The 21,958-nt window shown below is 48.1% G+C and overlaps 1 protein-coding gene across 50 annotated transcripts in view; it reads left to right on the forward strand.

Annotated features, from left to right (window-relative positions):
- The window catches only part of B3GNTL1 (UDP-GlcNAc:betaGal beta-1,3-N-acetylglucosaminyltransferase like 1), a 136,048-nt gene that overhangs the window by 21,723 nt on the left and 92,367 nt on the right, over positions 1–21,958 (forward strand). For 45 of the 50 annotated variants that reach the window (XR_011523231.1, XR_011523233.1, XR_011523232.1 and 42 more), the window contains one exon: positions 20,573–20,638. The exons of the other annotated variants lie outside the window; for them this stretch is intronic. Coding sequence is in view for 37 of the 45 variants with exons in the window: in XM_070561276.1 (XP_070417377.1) it covers positions 20,573–20,638 (66 nt within the window). In the remaining 8 variants the exon portion in view is untranslated. The remainder of the gene's footprint in view (positions 1–20,572; positions 20,639–21,958) is intronic. 50 annotated transcript variants of the gene reach the window in all.

Below are 21,958 nucleotides of genomic sequence, written 5' to 3' on the forward strand. Positions count from 1 at the left end.
CTCACGGAGCCCAGCTGCCCTCCCCCATGCTCGTTCAGGACCCCTTGTGGTGGCGTCCTTTCTCATTGGCCATCGTGTGAGCAGATCACCGTTGGTCTCTGTGCTTCGCCTTCTCGCCAGTGTCAGTGTCTTCAGCCTTGGTTTTGACCGTCCTCGCAGAAGTGAAGTGTGTTGCGTTTCAGCTTTAATTCACATTTCTCTGATGGCTAGTGATGCTGAGCACCTTTCCATGGGTCTCTTGGCCATTCCTAAATCTTCTTTTATGAAATGTCTATTCAGATCTCTTGCCTGTTTTTTAAAAAATTTGGTTGAATCTTTTATTATTAATGAGTTGTAAAAGATTGTGGTATATTCTGGATACAAGTCCTTTGTCAGGTATATGTATTGTGACTATTTTCTCCCAGTGTGTGGCTTGCCTTTTCCTGTTTTAGTGGTGTCTTTTGATGAGCAGAAGTTTTAAATTTAGATAAAATCCAATTTACTGATTTTTTTTCTTATAATTAAATCTTTTTTCTGAGAAATCTCTGCTTGCTCCACAGGAGAAGTTATTCTTATCTTTTCTTCCAATAGCTTATAGTTTTTACTTTTATATTTAGATCCGTTTCATGTGAATTTCCACGTATCTTGTCAAGTAGGAATCGAGGTTGGTTTTTGTGTGTGGATGATCAGGCACAGCACCATTTGTTGAAGAGACTGCTTTTCCCTGTTGAGTTGCCCTGATGCCTTTGTTGAAACTCAACTGGCCGTGTCAGTGTGGGTTTATTCCAGACTTTCTGTTCTCTCCTGTTTACCGCTGTCTGCAGTTCACTTGTCTGTGGGACAGTGTTCCACAAGCAGACATACTGCCTTACTCATCACTCTGCTGCTGGCGGGTGTTTGGTCTGTCTTTGCTTCTGTGAACAGCACTGCAGCAAGCACTCCTGCACGCGGCTCCTGTGCTACTCACAGAAGAGTTCCTCCCGGGGTCGTGTCGGAGTGGGATTCCCAGGCCTCAGGGAACGGGCGAGCTCATCGAAGGAGAGATGCTGTCGGGTGGCTGCAGACGTCAGCCCTCCCTGGCCCTGTGGGATCATCTGTGGACCCATGGCTCTCCAGCACGTCGTGTTGTCAGGTTCTTAAATTTTTGTCGGCCGACGGGAGTAAAGCAGGGCCTCACTGTGTCTTGATTTGTGCTTCCTGATCACGAATTGTGATGAGCACCATCTTACGTTGATTGGCCATGTCAGTTTCCTTTTCTCCTGACATGTGTTTGCATCTTTTTACACATTTTTCTTTTTCTAACTTAGAGAAGAGTTGCAAGGATAGTACAAAGAACTCTGTTTTTGTGGCCAGCCTTGCGTCCGTCACCCCAGGCACTTGAGTGTGTGTTTCCTGCGACGGGGGATGTCTTCTCCGACCCAGAGCCGGGACATTACGCCCAGCCCAGTTCGAGTTTCACCGGAGGACGCTGCTCAGAACTTGTCCTGTCTCTTTCACATCCTCAGTCTGGAACGTTGCACAGCCCCTCCTTGACTTTCCTCATCTTGATGTTTTCGAAGAGTCCAAGGCACTTCTCTCGTGAATGTCCCTCAAAACTCGATCTGTCTGCGCTTTCCTTGTGGCAGCGTTAGGCCATGCGTCTCTGTCCAGAATATCTCAGAAGGGTGCTGCCTTCTTCTCGTGGCCTCTGCGGGGGCATATGGTTTTGACTTGCCCCCTTCCTGATGATGCTCTCCGATCGCTTGATAAAGGTAGCGTGTGCCACGTGTCGCGGTTACGCCGTGGGGAGCAGGAGCTCAGTGTGCGGCCCTCACGAGTGCTCCCATAACTGCCTCTCCTTTGGCCCAGCCTTTCCTGGAGGGTGCGTCTGGGTCTGTGGGGAACAGGCCTCAGCATGTCCTTGGTCAGGAGAAGACGATCATGGTCTGCCATGGTGCCAGGGTGCCGAGTGTAACTGCTGTGTTCTGACTCAGCAGGCCGTGGTGCCAGGGCTGCACCAAGTCCAGAACTTGACCACACACTGTACAAAAAAAATGGAACGTTTGTGCGTGAAGAATGGGCTTGCGAGGCCCCTTCACGGGGCACCAAGGGTCCATTTTGACTTGTTAGCCACCTGGGGTGCAGCCTGGTGACCATGTTTGGAATCCAGGATTTATTTTGTTAGGAGTGATGACATCAGTGGAGACCCAGCTCTGTGCCCTCCTAGTACTGGAGTTCATTCATTCTGTGAGTCGGGACCTGCCATGTGCCGGGTGTGGCAGTGAACAAAACAGACCCACAGAGCGACGTTGGCCCCGTGGCCTCCGCTTCTCCCTGACAATGGCTGCTTCGCCTCCTGCTGCCCTCACCCACGCCCCTTGCTGCCTGTGCTCTGCTGCCTCTCTCGTGCCCTGCCTGGCCCGGCCTCCCCTCCAGCTTCCCAGCGATGTTCTCTCCCTTTTGTGGGTAGGGGGATCCACCTGCACCTGGGGAGCCTACCCCCAGCACTTGAGGTCGGTCACAGTGTGTCACCTTTAATATCCTGCGTCTCTTGTCCTCTTCTCTGTCTGCCTTCTCTGAGAGTGTCAGCTGTGTGCAGTTGGGATTATGGCCTGTTTTTCAGATGTTTCTGAAGCATTTGGACCATGCGCAGCAAATAGCAGGTACTCAGTAGATATTTGTTGAATGAATGAATGGAGTTTTGGGTTTCTGTGTTTAACTTTAAATAGTTAAGTTAGAGTGAATTAGATACTTTTGTGGACTTATCTGGGAACCCAGTGATCCTTTGTGGCGCTATTTGCAGGGAAGACGATATTCTGAGTTTCTTCCTTAGGCTCTTTACAAATGAGCTTTTAGAACCCATTGGCCATAACACAGCTCCTCTGGGGAACTGTGCTCACTCAGTGTCTGTCCTGCACGCTGTTGTCTGGAAGCCAACAGGTGACTTTCAGAGATGTCAGAAGGGCCTTCCTATGATGACCTTGGTGTCGCCCTCAGTCCCAGAGGTCTGAGAATGTCCATATTGAAGGAAAGGGAGTCACACACAGACCCCAGCTACTCCAGAGTGTCCGTCAGAGATGTTTCACGGAGCAGGAGGGGGCTTGCTCTTCCCTCTGGGAGATGGAATCCTCAGGAACAGACCCTGTAGGACCGAGAGGCGAAGCGGGGACTCGCTGTTGGAGGAGTGCTCGTGCGAGCGGGCTGGCGCTCTCCCACATGAGGGTGAGGCTCCGGCCTGTGGCCTTCAGACAGAGGACACTCGACACATGGCACGCTGTGTGTCTGGGGCACCGTCGTCTCAGGAAGTTCCTGCTTAGGAGGGGCTGTCCATGGCCTTTCCTAAAAATGTGTTTTGCAAAGCTTAGGGGAAGGCTGTTTCTGTTTATTTAGGTCTTGAGTGTCTTTCATCAGCATTTTGTAGTTTTCAGGATACAGATCGTTTGCGGATCTTGTTAAGTTTGCGCTGATGTCTTTCATTTTCTTTGGAGCAGTTGTAAATGGACATAGTGTTTTTAATTTCTGTGTCCACGTGTTCACTGTTAGTGTATAGAAATGTGATTATTTTTCTGTGTTGCTCTTGCAGTACTCACTCACTGGGGTTTTTGGTAGATTCCTGAGGATTTTCTAGGGAGACAGTCATGTCGTCTGCAAACAGGGACCATTTTATTTCTTGCTTTCTTATCTGTTTGCCTTTTATTTCCCTTTCTTGCTGACTGCCCTGGCTGGAGCTTCTCGTCCTGTGTTGAGTAAGGACGGGAGAGCACAAGTCCTGCCTCCTCCTGACCCGAGGGCAGGTGTTCAGCCCTTGGCTGGTGCGCATGGCTCCAGTGGTAGCTGCTGTGTGTCAAGTTGAGGAGTTCTCCTCTGTCCCTGACTTTCTGAGAGTTTTTATCAAGAATTGGGGTTGGATTTTGTCAAGTGCTTTTTCTGTGTCAGTTGGGATTTGTTGGTTTTTAAACAGTTTGTTACTGAAGATTTATAAGATTTTTTTTCCATATTCTTGGAGTTTGAGAATTTTTCTGTGTGTGTCAGGAGTCATTCCTGGAATTTGGCGAGCTCTTTCAAAGTGTAGACTCAAGATTTTCTCAAATAAGGTTTTTCTATATTAGCTCTTTTTGTGTTCAGGAACCGGGACGTCCTGTTCAAATCCTCCGACAGAGAACAACAGCAACAACAACCGTGACCGTCCCGAGCACTTCCTGCCCGCCCAGGCCCCTCAGTGCCTGCGTGCGGAACGCCGTCTGCTCGTCTCCACACACTGGGTGGGTGCAGCTCTAGTCCTGCTTCCAGATGGGAGACCGGGACAGAGAGCTTAGGGAACTGCTGCAGGCCCACTAGAGAAGCCGAGTCCAGCCCAGACAAGGGCTCCAGGCTCCCAACTCTGAAGTTCTGGAAAGAGGACCGCAAATTAGAGAGCCAGGCGCAGACTCAGAGGCTGACTTCCAGGAAAGGAGATCAGCTCTTACTTTGTATTTAAAACTGCAAAATAATATTAGTATTTCAAAAACACTTTTTGAAAAGGAAAATAAATTGTCTTATGTTCTCATCCTCCATAGTTACATTATTTTTATTTTTCCATTGTTATTATGGACTTTATTCAAATATGCACAGAATTTTTATATACCTGTAAGCTTAATATAATATATAATTTTATATTCTATTTATTTTGTTTTTCCACTAAGTAATTCCATATGCCAATGTAGTTTTTAATAATTATACATTTTTTTGTTCTTTTTTTTGGGGTGAGGAAGATTGTTGCTGAGCTAACATCCATGCCTGCCTTCCTCTATTTTGTATGTGGCATGCTGCCACAGCATGGCTTGATGAGCGGTGCCATGTCTGAACCCGGGATCCGAACCTGCAAACCCCGGGGCGCTGAAGCGGAGCAGGTGAACTTAACCACTTGGCCACAGGCTGGCTCCATGTTCCTTTTTTGATTTTTTAATTGAAGTTATAGTTGACACAATGTTATCTTAGTTTCAGGTGTACAACACGGTGATTCGACATTTATGTACATTATGAGATGATTTCCACGCCAGTCTGGCAACCATCTGTCGCCATGCAAAGTTATTACGGTGTTAGTGACTGCCCGTATGCTGTGCGTCCGTCCGTGACTGTTTCTCCTAGGACTGCGAGTTCGTGCCTCCTCATGCTCTCACCTGATCCGCCCCGACCACCAGGTTGTTCTCTGTGCCTGAGTCTGAGTCTGTTCTGACTTGTTGTTCGTTTGTTTTGCTTTCTAGGTTCCACACGTAAGTGGGAGCGTGTGTGTTCCTCTTTCTCCTTCCAACTTAACTCACTTCGCCTAACATCCTGAGGGTCCATCTGTGTTGTCGCAATGGCAGGGTTTCCTTCTTTTTCATGGCTGCATTGGCTCTTAATTTCTTCTTTTTTATCGTGTCTTTTCCTCTTGGGGTTCTTGTGTTTGAATGTTAGGTCTTATGGTTTGTTCTTTTCGATTCTTTGTAATTTTGCGTCTGACAGTCGACCTTCCAGTCCGTTGGTTCCCCTGGGAGCCGTGAGCACCTGCTATTTCATCCATTGCTTTCCCGAGTCGCATACTTTGCTTTCAGTTCCAGGAAGCCTCTCCTCCTTTGTATTAGGGTGTCTGTGCGAAAAGACTCCTCTCCTTGTCTTTTCCTCCAGCAGCTCTGGGGGCTGCTGTTTCGCTCTCCTTCCTGGGTCCTCTTAGATGCGCTGATGGTTGACTTCGTTTGTTTATGGCTCTCTGCACCCTTGGAGGCTGGGCCAAACTGTCTGGGACCGTGGTGGCAGGTGTGCGAGGATGTGTGGGGTCTCTTCTCCTGAGTCCGGGCCCTTCCATCCATGAGGGGGTGGCCTCGACTGGACCCTGGGGGAGGCCTGTATTCCAGGTGTCCTCGGTTTCTGGCCGGTTCTCTGCCAGCCTCGGGTGAAGAGAAACTTACTTGGCCAGCTTCTCCCTTCCTCACTCCTCCTGGCAGAAGATCTGGGGGTGTCTTCCTGGTGCACAAAGGGCATGCCAGCCCTCCCCAGGGCACCTGCAGATCTGCAGACCCTGGGCACGGAGTCCCAGTCTTGGGACTGCTGCTGCCCCCTCCTCGAGCTCCTGGACAGTTGTGGCCTCCGTTGCCCTCAGACTGGCCCGTGTGCTTAGAGAAGGTGTCTGGTTGGGTTGGCGGGAACAGCAGCTCATCTCTGGCCTCGTGTTGCAGTGTCATAGTTGTCCTCCTAGTCCCTCTTCCGTTAGCATTGCACTATCTGCTTATCTGGCTGCAGAAAGTGGCCCAGGCCATGCTCTGACCGTGGGAGGGCGGCACAGGGCCTCGCCGACCTTATCCAGGGCACCAACCACATCGAGGACGAGAGGCTGCCATCAGACTCAGCCCTCATAGCCTACTTTCAGAGCATGTGTATGAACACACTTAGATTTGCAAAGTCCTCTTCATTTCATAGTGGGGTCCGCTGCCTGGACCGTCCCCCCCCCATTCCCTCCAAGCAGAAAGCCCAGTCTCTACACTGAACAGAGTTGTATACCTAGTAGGCTTCGTCATCCTATGAATTTCGCCTCACTTAGGGATTTGAGGAATTTGTGGAGGGTTGTGAGGGAGCTTGTCCACCCACACCTGCCATTTGTCTGGTGGTGTGAGCTCTGCTGGCATCTCCTTGTGGTCCTGAAACAGTGTTCTGCAACTATTCACAAAAACAACAGACCACCTCCAACAGGTTAAGTTGAGACCGGGGATGCCAGCCTGGAAGGCGGCCCAGCTCAGCAGCTGTTGCTAAGTTGGCCCCAGGAGGATTCACATGAAGGATACAGTTGTGCGTGCTCGTGGGGTCTGTTGAATCTGTTGGTCTCTTCTCTTCCGAGCTTCCCAAGGAGAAGAGCAGAAGCGTTTTGACATCTGACGTTGATGAGATGGTTGGGTGGCCCAGTCTTGCAGCTGTCGGGCACAGAGGAGGTGGTGCTTGCGGGGAGAAGGTGGCCCTGGGCTGGGGTGCCCACAGGCTGCCTCACCACCGGGCATGTCCGGGAGCTCACCTGCAGGGGCGGACCATCTTGACCCGCACGTCATTGGCTCTGTGTCCACCCCTGTCCACCTTTGGCTCTGGAAGATAACAGGCCCCTGTGTCCAGCCACGTCCCGCCGTGCCCAGCCTCCATGCACCTCCAGGTCTCCCTTCACACGGTCTGGCTTTTTCTCCATGAGGCAGAAGGAGCTGGCACAGAATCCGTAGGGGGAGGAAGATCTCTTAAGTGACCGATTTGCAGGTGACTGGGGAAGTGATTCAGCCTCTTTTGCTGTCAGACATTTTGTCCAAACTGCAAGAAAGTAGAAATGTCAACTGATGTAGTGGTTCGGGGTTCGTGTTCCTGCTCCCCTGCCGGGTCTCCTGGGTGCCTCTGGGGAGGGGGTACTGTCGAGACGGAAGGAAAGGGACTGACACCTCCCACCATGCACCTCCTGGGAGTGCAGCATGAGACCTCACACTTCACTTTGGAGGCCTCGTGGGCAAAGCACTTGGCTGCAGGGTGTGGTGGTTGCCAAGAGGCTCCTGCATGGTGTTCTTCTCGCAGTACTTGGAGTGGCACCCTGGCCGGTAACTGACTAAACACAGAGGTTGCAGCCAGTGAGGAGTTTGCTTTTCCTCGTCTCTGCATCACATGCCCCTGAGTCTTATGTGTGACTTGCCAGTTTTAGCCTGGGGTCATGCAGAGGAGAACATTGGTGTCAGCTGTGCAGAATCTGCTACAATACATGTGAGGTCTGGGAGCCACGGCGGCTGGGGACGTGCCAGCCTGTGGCGCTGCTTTCCCAGTCCCCCAGGCAGGCGCTGAGGAGCCGAGCAAGAGAGGAGCCGCTCACCCTGACACTGCCAGCGAAAGCAGCGTGGAAGCCCCACGAGGCGTGCGAGAGGGGAGGTGCGGCACGTGGGGACCCAGACCCTGAGTTGCACCCTCCAGGCTCACGTCTCACCGCTGTCCTCATTGTCCCTGAGGTGTTTCTCCTGTCTCGTAGCTGGTGGTGAGCAGGATATTGCACACGTTTCACGTGAGTGTGTCTGTAATTGAGGTGAACTCGGTTGTTTTCAGATCAAAGGCACTTTTGCCATATGTTAGAAGTCATATTTTCACTCTGTCTTCAACGTTGTATCGTGGTGAACAAACATTCCCCTCCATTGAAGTAAACAATTGACAGAAAACTCAAAGTTTTCTGTAGGAATCGTTTTGCAGACAAACAGCCACTTTGAGTGTGTTGGTGCCCTGTGAGCCGGGCAGGTGGTGTCACTCCTGGGAAGCTGGGTTGCAGACTTTGGTTCCTCAGAGTCTGTGGGGTTTGCCACCAGGCAGGGGCCGCCAGGAGGAGCGGTTTGGGTGGCAGCACTGCCGACCTCTCCCTCACCAGACACACACACTCCCTTTCCTTTCTGCCCTTTCTCTCCTCTTTCCTGAGAAAAAGTCGTGGGCTTGTGTTTCAGACCCGAGACCCGGAGTGGTTTTAGCTGGTTGAGGAGCAGGGCCACATGATTTTAGGGGCGAGTGTTCCCAAAAAGGCTCACGTTGCATCTGCCAAGAAGCAGATGATGCCTTTAATTGACAAGGTGGAAGGATGGGTGATCTTTTATTTGATGAGCAGCTGCAAATCAGTAAAGATGTGTATGTATAGACGCTTCTATGTTTGTTCTTTGGAAGAAGAGGTATTCCTGTTCCTGACTCTCATGTTCAAAAAGGCTTTTCTTGAACAGAGGAAAGAGAGAGATGGTTGAGGAGGGGGCTAATGTGCGCCCTGAGGCATCTCCACGTGGAGATGCTCACACTTCTTCCAGGTGGCTTCAGTCAGGTACACGAGACATCTTCCTTTGCTTTTTTGGCACCATAGTGTGTGGTCCTTGGCAAGCTCTTGCTCTTCTTGCCAAAGCCACTAAACTTGATTTTTTTTAAAGAGACTGATGCCTCAGACAGTAGTGGGCTTTTGAAATGTATTTTGCGTAGAGTGTTTTCATTTTAAAACTTAGGAAAGGGGGATGGCCTGGGCATTCATTCAGCTGTTCCTCCAGAGCACTCGCTCCAAAACCCTCTGCCCAGGGAGCGAGCTGGTTGGAAATTCAGATTTGGGACCCACTGCAGGCAGACAGACTCCAGATCTCACAGGCAGACTCTGCTAAAACAAGCTTCAGAGTGGTTCTTGTGCAGCCAGCCCTGGGCAGGATGGCCTTCCCCCTGGGAAGGAGTTGTGTTTCCCCAGCTTCAGGGTGGGTTGGGCTGGGCCTGGTGTTGCCTCCCAGGTGCTTGATCCACGGCGTTCCGAGCCCACCGCCCTCCCCTCATCTTGCCCATCACAGTGTCCAGCTCTTACTGCTCCTGTCCCAATCCCTCTGTCTTACTAAACCGTGGGCTCTGAGAGAGGAGGCCTTTCTGTCTGCTGCCTTCCGTGTCACTGGGACTTGCTGGGCTAGAGGGGACCTGGCCGTGCAGAGCCCCAGCGGAGGCTTGGACTTGCAGAACAGGCAGCAAAAGTTGTACGGAAACATGGGCGTGGAATCTGCCCTGGGAAGGGCACGGCCTGCTCTACCCACATGCGCTCTGGACGGACCCCAGTCCTGCTCAAAACCGGGCTGCTCCAGGCAGTGTTTGCCTGCCCAGATTCCCTTCATGCGCCGCCTCCTGCCTGCCCAATCTCTTGCTGCTGGTTGGAGAGGATTCTTCTTGTCCTCTCCTGCAATTAAAGGGAATTCCATTCTCCCCTCCCCTGAGACAGAGCAGGAAGCCTAGGGCGGGGCTCCAGGAGAGAAGGAGTGTGGCTTCAGGTGGGAAGGGGCGGAGCATGGGTCAGAGCAGGGGAAGTGGCGGGGCTCCAGGAGGGAGGGCATGTGGCCTGGTGGCACTTGGGTCTGGGTTCTGTTGGAGGAGCTGTCAGCAGAGGAAAATGCACAACTTGGATTTGTGTGTATTTAGTGAATTATGTATTTGATTCTAAATTATTTTTGTGTTCTTACACTGTAGTTATGGCTATAGGAAAATCATATATGCCTTGATAGGCTCTGGAAGAACACTTAGAACAGTGAGCACAGTGCATTTTGGAGATGACGGTATTGCGTAGTACTGACATTTCTGGTGGTGTCGCTATGGAGCTTATGCAGTCAACCCAGAACTAATGGTATTTTTTAAAAGCATCATGGTGTGAATTCAGATTGAATTTTCTTTCTTTTTTTTTAAAGATTTTATTTTTTTCCTTTTTCTCCCCAAAGCCCCCTGGTACATAGTTGTATGTTCTTCGTTGTGGGTCCTTCTAGTTGTGACATGTGGGATGCTGCCTCAGCGTGGTTTGATGAGCAGTGCCATGTCCACACCCAGGATTCGAACCAACGAAACACTGGGCCACCTGCAGCGGAGCACGTGAACTTAACCACTCAGCCACGGGGCCAGCCCCCAGATTGAATTTTCTTTCTAAATACTGACTATACTTTATTAGAGACGTTATATTTAAAAAATCAACTTGACTGGGATATTGCTTCGATGTAATAAAATACACCCATTTTAATTGTAAATGCAGTGAGTTTGACAAGTGTATTCACCTGCATAAAAACCATCCCGCTTGACTTTGGACCGTTTCCATCACCCCAGAAAGTTTCCTTGCGTTCTCTGCAGTCATCCCCCGCTCCTTGATTCAACTATGGATGCAATTTCTTTAGATTAGTAGTCTAATTATCTAATATCTGTTCTTTCAATAGTTCAGGCTCTTCTTTCTCCTGTTCTAGAGCTTCATGTAAATGAAATCATCCAGTGTGCACTCTGGTTGGCTCTTAGCTCAGCAAGATTTTTAGATTTATGCATGTTCTTTCTCACATCAGTGTTTCAGCCTTTCTCAGTGCTGAGTAGGGTATTTCAGTGTGTGGGTAACCAGAAGTTGCTCATCTATATAGTCATCCATTGGTGGACGTTGAGATTGCTTCCAGTGTTTGGCTGTTATGAGCAAAGCTGCATGAATGAACCTTGTGTGCAAGTCTTGCCTTGGACATGTGTGTTTGTTTCTCTTGGGTAAATGTCTAGGGATAGAACTGCTGAGTGATAGAACACATGTATGTTTAACTTTGTAAGAAATTTGGAAACTGTTTTCCAAAGAGGATGAACCATTTACACCCTCACCAGCAGTTTAGGAGAGTTCCGGTTGTTCCATATTCTTACTAACACTTGCAATTGTCTGTCTTTTTAATTTGAGCCTTTGTAGTGTTCGTGTAGTTCTGTCTCATTGGGGTTTTAGTTTGCATTTCTCTGATGACCGTGTATGTCGAACGTTCATTGGGCGCTTACTGATCCTGCATATATCTTCCTGTGTGAAGAGCTCTGCCAATGCCACATTGTAGCTTTATAGTCCATGTTGTAATTTGGTACTATCAATTCTCTTGTTTATTGACTCCAGTATTTTTGGCTATTTTAAAACATCTTGCATTCTTATGTAAATGTCAGAGACTTTTTGTTAATTTTCACAAAATCTCCTCTGAGGATTTTGGTTGGAGTTATATTGAATCTATAATCAATTAGGGGAGAACTGACTTCTTTACCATATTTGAGTCTTCCCAACAAAGAAGATGTGTCCGTTAATTTATTTAGGTCTTCTTTACTTTATCTCAATGACCATGTGTAGTTTTCATAGCAGAGAGCTTACAGTCCTTTGTTAAATTAATTCCTTGGTATTTCATTTTTTAAAAATGTTTTTATCAACTTTTTTGAGATGTAATTCATGTAAAATCCACCATTCAAAGTGCACTATTCAATGGTTTTTAGTATATTCACAATGTTGTGCAACCGTCACCACAATGTAATTTCCATCACCACAAAATAAAACCCTGTACCCATTAGCAATCACTCCTCACCCCTCCTCAACTCCCACCCCTGGCAACCACTAGTCTTTCTGTCTGTCTGGATTTGCCTATTCTGGACATTTCGTATAAACAGAAGCATGCAGTGTGTGGTCTCTGTGACGGGCCTCTTTCCCTTAGCGTGATGTTTGCAAGGTTCATCGTGTTGTGGCCTGTGTCAGCGCTTCGTTTGTTTTTATTGTTGCGTCCACTGTATGGATAGACCACATTTTGTTATCCATTTGCCAATTGATGAACTTTTGAGCCTTTTCCATTTTTTGGCTATTATGAATAATGCTGCTGTGAACATTCTTGTGCAAGTTTTTGTGTGGACAGTTTCCACTTCTCTTAGTTGTAGACCTGGGAGTGCCATTGCCGGATCAGATGGTAACTCCACATTTAACATTTTGAGGAACTGCCAAAATGTTTTCCAAAGTGGCTATACCATTTTATTTTGTCACCAATAATGTATGAAGGTTATTAGATGTTTTTTGGTACTACTGTGAGTGGCATCATTTAAAAAACTTTGTAGATACAAAGGAATTAATTTACTTACCAATCTTGTATCCAGAAACCTTGCTAAATTCACTTTTAATTCTAACATTTCTCTGTAGATTCTTTTGGATTGTTTATGTACTCATTTTCCCTCTCCGTAATTTTTGTCTTTTCTTTCTTTTTTTAAATTGAATATTTCTTTTTCTTGACTTGAATCTCCAGTAAATTGTTTAATAGAATCATGATAATGGCCATTCCTGTCTCCTTCCCAGTCTCAAAAGAGAGAGCTGAAACCTTTCACTGTTGGGTATGTTGTACACTGTAGGTTTTTTCCATGTGTATCCTTAATAAAATTAGGTAAGTTCTCTTCCAAAAACTGAAGAAATATAGGATATCTTGAGACAGAGAAAGAGTCCTGGGAGAGGGTGGAAATGCTTCAGAAAGTGTCCTTGCTGTTCCCTTGGTTTTAACTGCTCCCCTCCTGCTGTGAGCTTTGTCCCTCAGTGTCTTCATTCCTCTGTGGTCGCGCCCTCAGGACTTCCGTCAGGATCTCTCCTTCAACTTAGCACCAGTAACACTTGTCTCTGCCACTTGATGGGAGGCCTGCAGTGTCAGGAAGGACGTGGTGTCTTCAGGGCCTCACTGGTCAGTGCAGGGTGTGCAACTGGCAGATATTTCCTACCAGTCTCTGGCTTGTCTTTTCACTTTCTTGTTAAATCTGTACCTAAATTAAAGCACAAAAAATTTAAATTTTGATGAAGCCCAATTTCTCAAATTTCCTTTTTATCTCTTGTGCTTTTGTTTTCATTTCTAAGAGTTCTTTGCTTAATTTAAGATCACCAAGATTTACTCAAGTTTTTTTGTGTGAGTTTTTAGTTTTAGCCCTTACATTTAAGTCTATGATCTATTTGGAATTAATTTTTGTGTATGGTAAGGGTCCACATTCATCTTTTCCATGTGATGATCACTTGTCCTCTCACTGTTTGTTGAAAAGACTGTCCTTTCCCATGGAGAAGCCTGCAGTCAGCCATGATTGCAGAGTTCTCTCTCTCCTCCCAGTTCTCTATTATTGATCTGCATGTTTGCTTTAGGCCAGTACTCTGGCTTTGTAGCAGTGAGTTTTGAAATCAGAAAGTGCAAGCCCTCCATCTTATTTCTTCCTTTTTTCAATTTCTGCTAAAAGGCAAGTTGAGATTTTGATTTGGATTGTGTTGGGTCTTTAGGTCAGTTTGGGGAGAATTGCTTAGCAATATTGAATCTCCCAGCCCATGAATATGGGATGTCTACCTATCTATTTAGGTTTTTAACTTCTTTCAGCAATGTTTTGTAATTTTCACTGTACAAGTCTTGTACTTCTGTTGTTGAATTTATACTTAGATATTTTATTCTTTTGATGCTATTGTGAATGTATTATTTTCTTAATTTTATTTTCAGATTGGTCAATGCTGGTATATAGAAATACAGTTGGTTTTTGTATGTTGATCTTGTGTTCTGTGACCTTTCTGACCTTATTAGTTCTAGTAGTTTTCTGTGGATTCTTTAGGATTTTCTAAGTACACACACGGTTTTACTTGTTCATTTCCAATCTGGATGGCTTTGTTTCCCTTTCTTGCCTGATGGTGCTGACAGACCGTACACCCGGTGCTCCTCAGAAGTCATGAGAGCAGACGCTGCTGTGGTCCCCATCTCAGGGAAAGCCTTCCTCCGCTCACCATTAAGACATTAACTGCAGTGTTTCTGTAGATGCCTTTTGTCAAGTTGAGGAAGTTGCTTTTGATTCTTACTTGGTTGAGAATTTTTATCACGAGTGATCATTAGATTTTGTAAAATGCTTTTTCTGCATTCAAGATCGTCATGTAGTGATTGTTCTTTTTTCTGTTAATATGCTGTATGACGTTAATTGACTTTCAGATGGTAAAGCAACCTTGCATTCCTGGAATAAATCCCACTTGGCATAGTATATGGTCCTTTTCGTAAGTTCTAGCTTTTTGTCAGGGACTCTTTCATCTCCATTCATGTGGGATATTGTTCTGTAGTTTTCTTTTCTTGTGATGTCTCCTTCTGGCTTTGGTATTGGGTACAACTTAGCCTCACCGAAGGAGGTGGGAAGTGTTCCTGCCTCCTCCGTTTGCTGGGAGACTGAAGGTGAGAGACTATTTCTTTAAATCCTCAGTAGAATTCACTGCTCATGCCATCTGAGCTTGGATTTTTTTTGTCGGGGGAGATTTTTTAATTACTAATTTTTTTTTTTGGTTTTATAGATCTATTCAGATTTTATATTTGTTGTTCAGTCAATTTGAGTAATTTGTGTCTTTCTAGAAGTTCATCCATTTCATCCAAATTGTCTAGTTTGTTGGCATATGGTCTTCATAGTACTCTCTCATGGTCCTTTTAACTTCTGTGGGCTAGTGCTACTGTCTTCTTTTTCATTCCTGACTTCAGTTATTTGTGTCTTCTCTTTTTCTTGGTCTGTCTGGCTCAGGAGTCAACAGATGACAGCTCATAGGCCAAACCCACGGGCAGCCTGTTTTTCTGTGGCCTCTGAGCTAAAAATGGACTTTTTATTTTTAAAGTGTTGTAAAAACAAAACAAAAAACAAAAAAGAATATTGACAGGAACCGTATGTGGCCCGCAAAGACTGAAATATTTACTATCTGCTCCTTTATAGAAAAAGTCTGTTGATCTGTGGTCTAGCTAAAGGCTTGTTAAATTTCTTGATGTTTTCAAAGAACCAACCGCTGTTTTAATTGATTTTCTCTATTTTTTCTTTTTTTTGTTTCATTGATTTCTGCTCTAGTTTGTATTTTTGTCTTCCTTCTGCTTGCTTTTGGTTGAGTTTGCTCTTTTTTGTTGTTTTTTAAGAAATCTTTCTTTGTTAATCTAGACGTTCACAGCTGTAACGTGTTCTCCTGGCTTTGCTTTAACTGCACCATGTTGTGTGTCATGTTTTCAATTTCATTCAGCTCATAATATTTTCTGATTTCTCTCATGATTTCTTCTTCAATCCACTGGCTATTTAGAAGTATGATGTTCATTTCCATAGGTTCATGGTAGATTTCCCAAACTTCCTCCTGTTTTTGATTTCTACCTTAATTTCTTTGTGGTCGGAGAACATACTTTGTGTGATTTTAGTCCTTTAACGTTTTCTGACCCTCGTTTTGGGGTCTGGCGTGTGGTGCGTTGGGCGGGTGCTCTGTGGTCGGTGTCCGCGGGGTGATGCTGTCACTTCATCCCTCACGTGCTTGCAGACTGTCTGCTTATTCTCATTATGGATGTGGCGTATTCAAGTCTCCGACACTTATTGTTGAATTGTCTGTTTGTTTCCCTCTTCCATTCTGTCCGTTTTTGTTTCTTTTTCTCTGTTGTCAGGTGCATGCATATTTGCAGTTGCTATATCCTTCTGATGGAGTGACCCTTCTGTGGCTGTAAGATGTCCCTCTTTGTCTCTAGTGACGTTCTCTTGTCTCAGAGTCTGTGTTGTCTGGGATCCATGCAGCTACCTCATCTGTCTTGTAGGTGGAGTCTGCGTGCTTTATCCCTTTCTGTCCTTTTACTTTCAGTCTGTCTGTGTCTTTGAACCTGAAGGGCGTCTCTCGTAAATAGCACATGCGTGGATCTTGTTCTGTTTTGCTTTTTAAAAATCCAATCTGACAATGTTTACCTTTGATTCTTAGAGGATTGAGTTTATTCACATTTGTTATTTTTGTATGGTTGGATTTTGCCATTTTGCTCTTGATTTGTTGTGTCTCAGGTTATTTTTGTTCCTCTGTTCTTGTTTTACTCTGTCCCTTTTTTTTTATTAAATAGATATTTTCTGGTGTCTGTTTATAATCAGTTATTGGCTTTTAACTCTTTCTGAATTGTTCTGGCAGTGGTTGCTCTGTGGGGTCTTCCGTTGTCTGTTGTTTCATATGTCTGTCTTGTGTCCTGGTCGTCTGTGTGTCCCGGTTCTGGTCTCCATGAGCTCGTTTCAGGCCTTGGATGACCATCCATCCCCTCGAGGATTTTCCTTTGCTTCTTGGGGCCCTGGGAGAAGCCCCTCCCAGGACCACCGCATCCATCTCGAGGCTCCCCACTAGATGTGTGTCCCATACACCCCTTGCCTTGGGGTGGTGGCCTGCCATGGCCTGCGCTAGAAAATGTAAGGGTCTGACAGCCCCACACACCCCCAACCCTGAGGGACCCCTGGCTCTGATTTCTGTCCCCTCCAGCCTCTCGGGGTGTTGGGAAGACAGTTCAGAATTCTAGCTGTTTCTTTCAACCTTCACGGCCTCGGGGCAGAAGTGGCTTGTTTCCTGTCAGCTCGAGCCTTCTCGTAGCTTTGAGATGGCCCAGCAGTTCCCCCTACCTGTTAACTCTGTTGCTTTCAGGACTTCTTATTTTACACCCCCTTCTTGGTTGAACACAGCAGGCACGTTTGTCTTCAGTAGCTCATCTGTCGCTTCTGCAGGCGGGACCTGAAGGTGTTGCACTTGGGTCTGGATCCTGCTCCAGCCTTACAAGATGAGTAACAAGTCCTGGTGGATAACTCTCTTCGCGCTTACCTGCTTCTCCTGGGTAGTGTGGAGTTTGGGGAAGCAGAGTTGGGAGGTGATATGCGGGTGTCCCTGCCCGCGTGCTGGGGACATGGCTCTCCCTGCGTGCTTGGGTTTGCTCCCTTCTCTTCCCTCCGGGGTCCTCCCTTAGGAGTGTGGCTCGCGAGGGTTGGGGTATGACCAGGTGACTTCCACCTGTGTCTTCAAACATCGTGTAAAAGCCAAGGGAGACTAAGAGCAAGAACAGCAGCAGACCGACTCTGCTTCTTCGCAGAGAGAGGCCTTCTTGGCTGTTGGCTGCACTTCTTCATTTGCAAGTAGCCTCTCCTGCACCCTCGCCGTCCTGGGCCTCTGTCTGCCTGCAGCCTTTGCCTGAACCTGGGTTGTCCTGGAGTCCACAGCCACACGCTCCCAGGACCGTCCTACACTCAAAGCTACTTGACTTGAAACTCCAGGTTTCTTTTAACTCCACATTTCTTGGACGAGATTAGCTTTTTTCTACCCAGTGTTTTTATGGTCAGAAAGGAAACAATATTTCATTCTGCATTAATGTTATTTTATTTTATTTTATTTTATTCTTTGAGGAAGATTAGCCCTGAGCTAACATCTGCTGCCAATCCTCCTTTTTTTGCTGAGGAAGACTGGCCCTGAGCTCACATCCGTGCCCATCTTCCTCTACTTTATATGTGGGATGCCTACCACAGCATGGCTTGGCAAGTGGTGCCATGTCTGCACCCGGAATCCAAACCGGTGAATCCCAGGCTGCTGAAGTGGAACGTGTGCACTTAACCGCTGCGCCACCGGGCTGGCCCCTGCATTAGTGTTATTTTTGTAATATATCAAAATTCTTTTCCCTAGGCTTCCAAGAACGTTTCTTAACCAGTTATCTTCATGGAACTTCAGTCAGGCTGGGAGTCTTGCACACTTTGGGGCAGACAAATACGAGGTATTTGAACCTCCTCCTGCAGTAAGAAGAGTCCGTGTCCAGATACCCTTGGGATGAAGACTGACGTGCAGACGAGCTTCTGTAGCTCATGCTCCATAAGCCTCTGCATCTGTCCTTTAGGGCCCTCGCCTTTGCATTTCAAATGCCAGCTGACTTGTTCAGACCAGCTCTTGGCATTTGGCACCTCTGTGTGGCCTGGACCAGAGCAGGTGCCTTCCTGGGACGGCACTGGTGGAACTAGGCCTCCGGGGACAGGCCCACCAGAGAAACACATCCGGGCTTGTTATTAAAACATCACTGGGCTTTTCACATGTAATAAAGACCTCTTCATTCTCCCATCTTTCTGCGAAGTTTCCCCTTTCAGAATGCTGACTCATTGTCAAGGGTGCCTGTGCGTTCCGGAGCGGTCGGGCGCCTGTCGTGCTGTTCGCTGTGGGCTTGAATGGTGCTCACTGCCTTCATCCTTCAGTTTCTTGGCTGAGTGGTCACCGGGCGTCTTAAACATCCTCAGTGTTCTCTCTGTACTCATGGATGTTGACTTTATCCAGGCGCCCAGCAGGGAGCAGATTCTGGTAGAAGAGGTGATGGGAAATGATACTGGAATGTTTTTGAGAGCTAGGAATTTCTGGCAATTTTGCTTTTAGCATAGATCCTCGGACTGTAAAATTGGTTTCTCAGTTAATCCTGTGTTCAAATTTTAACCCAGACATGTAATTGCTATGAGACCTGGGGTGAATTATGCAACCTTTCCAAACTAGGGTTTCTTTGGCTACAAAATGAGGATAATATTAGCTGCTCTGTCTCCACCTGTAGAAGATTGTGATAAATATCAAAAAAGAGAGAATGTGAGTGTTTTGTGAATGGTGAGCAAATTGAAAATACGATTTAGTCTTGAGCAGACACTTGCCATTGAGGGCCAGCGAGTACAGGACTGGGCTGCTCTGGTTCGGGGAAGGTGCGGGGCGCCCCTCCCAGTGGACGTCTGGTGTGCTCATGGTGGGCAGGGTCTGGAGGCCAGAAGGTGGGAGGCATGGTTGTCCGGGTACTCCTCTGGGTTTGGAGGCTGTGGGGCTCGTCTGCGCCGTGGTCCTGCAGACCCCAAATGGCAGGCCACGTCCTTCTTTTGCCAGGCCCAGGGTCCCAGAGGTGGTTGTGCTGTGGGACAGAGACGACCCCCAACCCTAACCTAACCTGGGGCTTCCCTTAGCTTCTCGAGCTCCCTTTGTGAAACACCCCTTAGAGCCTGTGCTGGCCTGTGCCCTGCTGGCTAAGGAGACCCTCAGAAATTTGTAGAGTCCTGCATGAGGCTGCCAGACAAAGGAGCTGCTTTTCCAGAGTTTGATCAACAGACCTTTGCTTTCAGGGAAACTTCGCCCCTTTTGTCTCTGCCCTGCCCTTTGGGGCGTGAAATAGGTTGAACGAGGCATAACTTCTCTTTATCCTCCTTACACCCCGCCCCCTCTTCTGCTGTACCTCTTCAGTTTCCCTTATTAAGATCCCCAACCAGGGGTGACCATGCATGTGGCTGTGAGCTGCTCCTGGAGCCAGTGAGGGACTCTGGGTCTGGAACAGCAGCGAGTTCACGGTCGGCTCTCCGCTCCTGTTCTGACAGCTTCTTCTATCCACCTTCGGCTTCCTGCTGCTCAGGGCGCTGCTGGGCCTGCGCAGGTCCCTGCCTTCCTTGCCCTGTCCCCCTCCTCCTCATCTTCCTCCTCCCCCTCCTCCTTGTACCTTCTCCCCCGCCCCATCCGTCCTGCTCCATCTCCCTCCCCTCTCCTCCTGCCTCCTGCTGCCTCCTTGCATTCGCTGCAGGTTTCCTCTCAGCTCAACTTGTCCACAGGTCATTTGATTACACATTGCTCATAAGGCCATTTTGCAGAAATAAGAGATACAAATACAAGTCTTTTATCTTATTGCTCAGTTTAAAGACAAATATCCTCCGATGACATTATCTTTGGTTCTCCTATTGGGTGTATTTGTACCTTTAAGTAAAACGCTGAAAGCTTTTTGATTGTTCCATCAACTTAAAGTACTGTTTTACTGTGAGATAGAACATACCTAGAGAATAATGCACACACACACACGCACTCTAAAGCTAGATTAGTAGGCACATATCTGTGTGACCACCACTGGGTCAGGATGGAACCTTGTGCCCCTCCTACCCCTGCAGCCAGTGCTGTTCTGACTGCCAGGGTGCTCATTTCCTTGCTTTTCTTTGTAGCTTGCATTACATGTGCATTTCCTAAATAAAATGGTTAATTTTGCTTGATTTTGCACTTGACATAAGTGGAGTGGTGCTGTGTGTATCCTTTTGTCCTGCTGCTTTCACGGGGCGTTGTGTCTGGAACATGTTACCTCGTGCGGAGCTGTCATTTCGTCTGACTGCTGCATGGATTTGTGCAGCTGCACCGTCTGTTTACCCCTCTGTGTCCGTGGACTTGGCTGTGCCTGATCAGTGCCGCGCTGCCATGTGTCTTCTGGTGCATGCGTGTGAGACCATCTGTACCCGTGCTGAAGTCCTGGGCCCCAGTGTCTGCATCTTTGCTTCGCTGGGCAATGCCAGCTGCTTCCCAGATGCTCATGGGATGCTCAGCCTGCCGGCTGTGCGGGACAGCCCTGCTGGAGTTGTCAGTGTTCTCAGTTTTCCCCGCTGTATCCAGGTCATCGTGTGTCCCCCCAGCTGGCAGGGTCATGGGTCCACCGGGCAGCGTCCGGGTCGCCTGTCCTGCTCTCGGGTTGTCTGTCTTCTCTCCTGTCGCCGTTGCTCTGAGTGAGTTTAAAGTGTGTTCTTCCCACAGGACGACGCGATGATGCCGCAGCGGGTGAGGCTGCAACATGAAGCTGCTGTTCGGCACCCAACAAGTGTAAGTACTGCTGTCCTTTCCTGTATTGTCGCTACCTTTTGATAAAATTGCTGTTACAACTTTTTAAATTAAGGTTTTTCTTTAGGGTGGGAAGAGTCAGTTCATGGTGAGACTGCCCAGTCAGAGAGTGACTTGTGGCTGGCATGTCTCTAAACACTCACGGGGTTTTCCTTTGAAGGAAACGTGTGTCTGATTTGGGTGCCACTTGTTACTTTCAAATGGTTGCAGAGGGGTTTTTGGTTTTGTTTTGGTTTGTTTTTCACAGCATTTTAGAAGCTGTGCACCTTGGACATGAAAACACAGGTTGAGAGCTGGAGTGTGTCAGCACTTTAAAAAAATTGTCCTCGTTATCTGGACAGCCTCAGATTGCTGTTCTCATCTTCAGAACGGCTTCCAGTCAGCCCCCAGGAGCTAGGCTTTTCCAGGACCGGTCCTCCTGGGCACTCACTGGGCGAGGATGCTTTGCTCAGCAGGAGCCCCACATGGGGAGCGTCTCCCAGCCCCCTTGGACCTGGAGGGGCATCTCGGACTAGGGGTCACTCAGCCATGGGTGGCTCGGGGTTTGGGTGGCCTGGGCGGCCAATCCCAGAGCTGGTGTCTGGTCACAGTGTCCACTGCTCAGATGCCTCTGCTGAAGTTTCAGTGGAGATGTCTTTGAATTACTGTGATGATCCTGATTTTAGGAAGTATGAGAGAAACACCTGCGGTGTCTGCCTTCCCTGGTGGACGGCTCCCTCTTGCCCCTCGCTCCCAGGTTCTGCTCACCTCTGCTGCGGTGCCCTGGCCGCCCTGTGTACGCACGTGGAAGCTCCTCCAGCATCACGTGTGCACGAGCCCTGGGTCTGATTCCGGGCGTCGTTTAGGGCCTGAGACTCTGCATTCCTTGCAGGCTCCCAGGGTGCAGGCAGGCTCAGGCCATACCCACCTGTTTGGGGCCCACCTGCCTGACCACTGGGCCTCACGCAGGAAAGGGCATGCTCCTGGGACAGGGTGCGGGTACAGACCCTCGTGAACGTGTTGTGAGTGATTCCGGAGGAAAGGTGCAGGGACACACCTCTGCAAGATGCACTTTCTCCAGGACATTCGATGACTCCCTGCACCTGAGATGAATCCATTCTCCTCCAATAGCCCTTGAGTCTGCAGCTCAACTGCATCTCAGCCCACTGATTTTCTGCTTCTAAGAAATGTAGCACCTTATGCTTCTTCCCCCGCTGCCCAGCCCCGTGTGACTCTGTGACTCGGGTGTCCGGCTGCAGCACCTGGCCGGCCGTGTAGATTCGTGTGCTCTGTATGGGCTGCTGGTGTGTTTTCACGGAACAG

This window comes from Equus przewalskii, chromosome 10 (genome assembly GCF_037783145.1).
Source record: "Equus przewalskii isolate Varuska chromosome 10, EquPr2, whole genome shotgun sequence".
Classification (NCBI taxonomy): domain Eukaryota; kingdom Metazoa; phylum Chordata; class Mammalia; order Perissodactyla; family Equidae; genus Equus; species Equus przewalskii.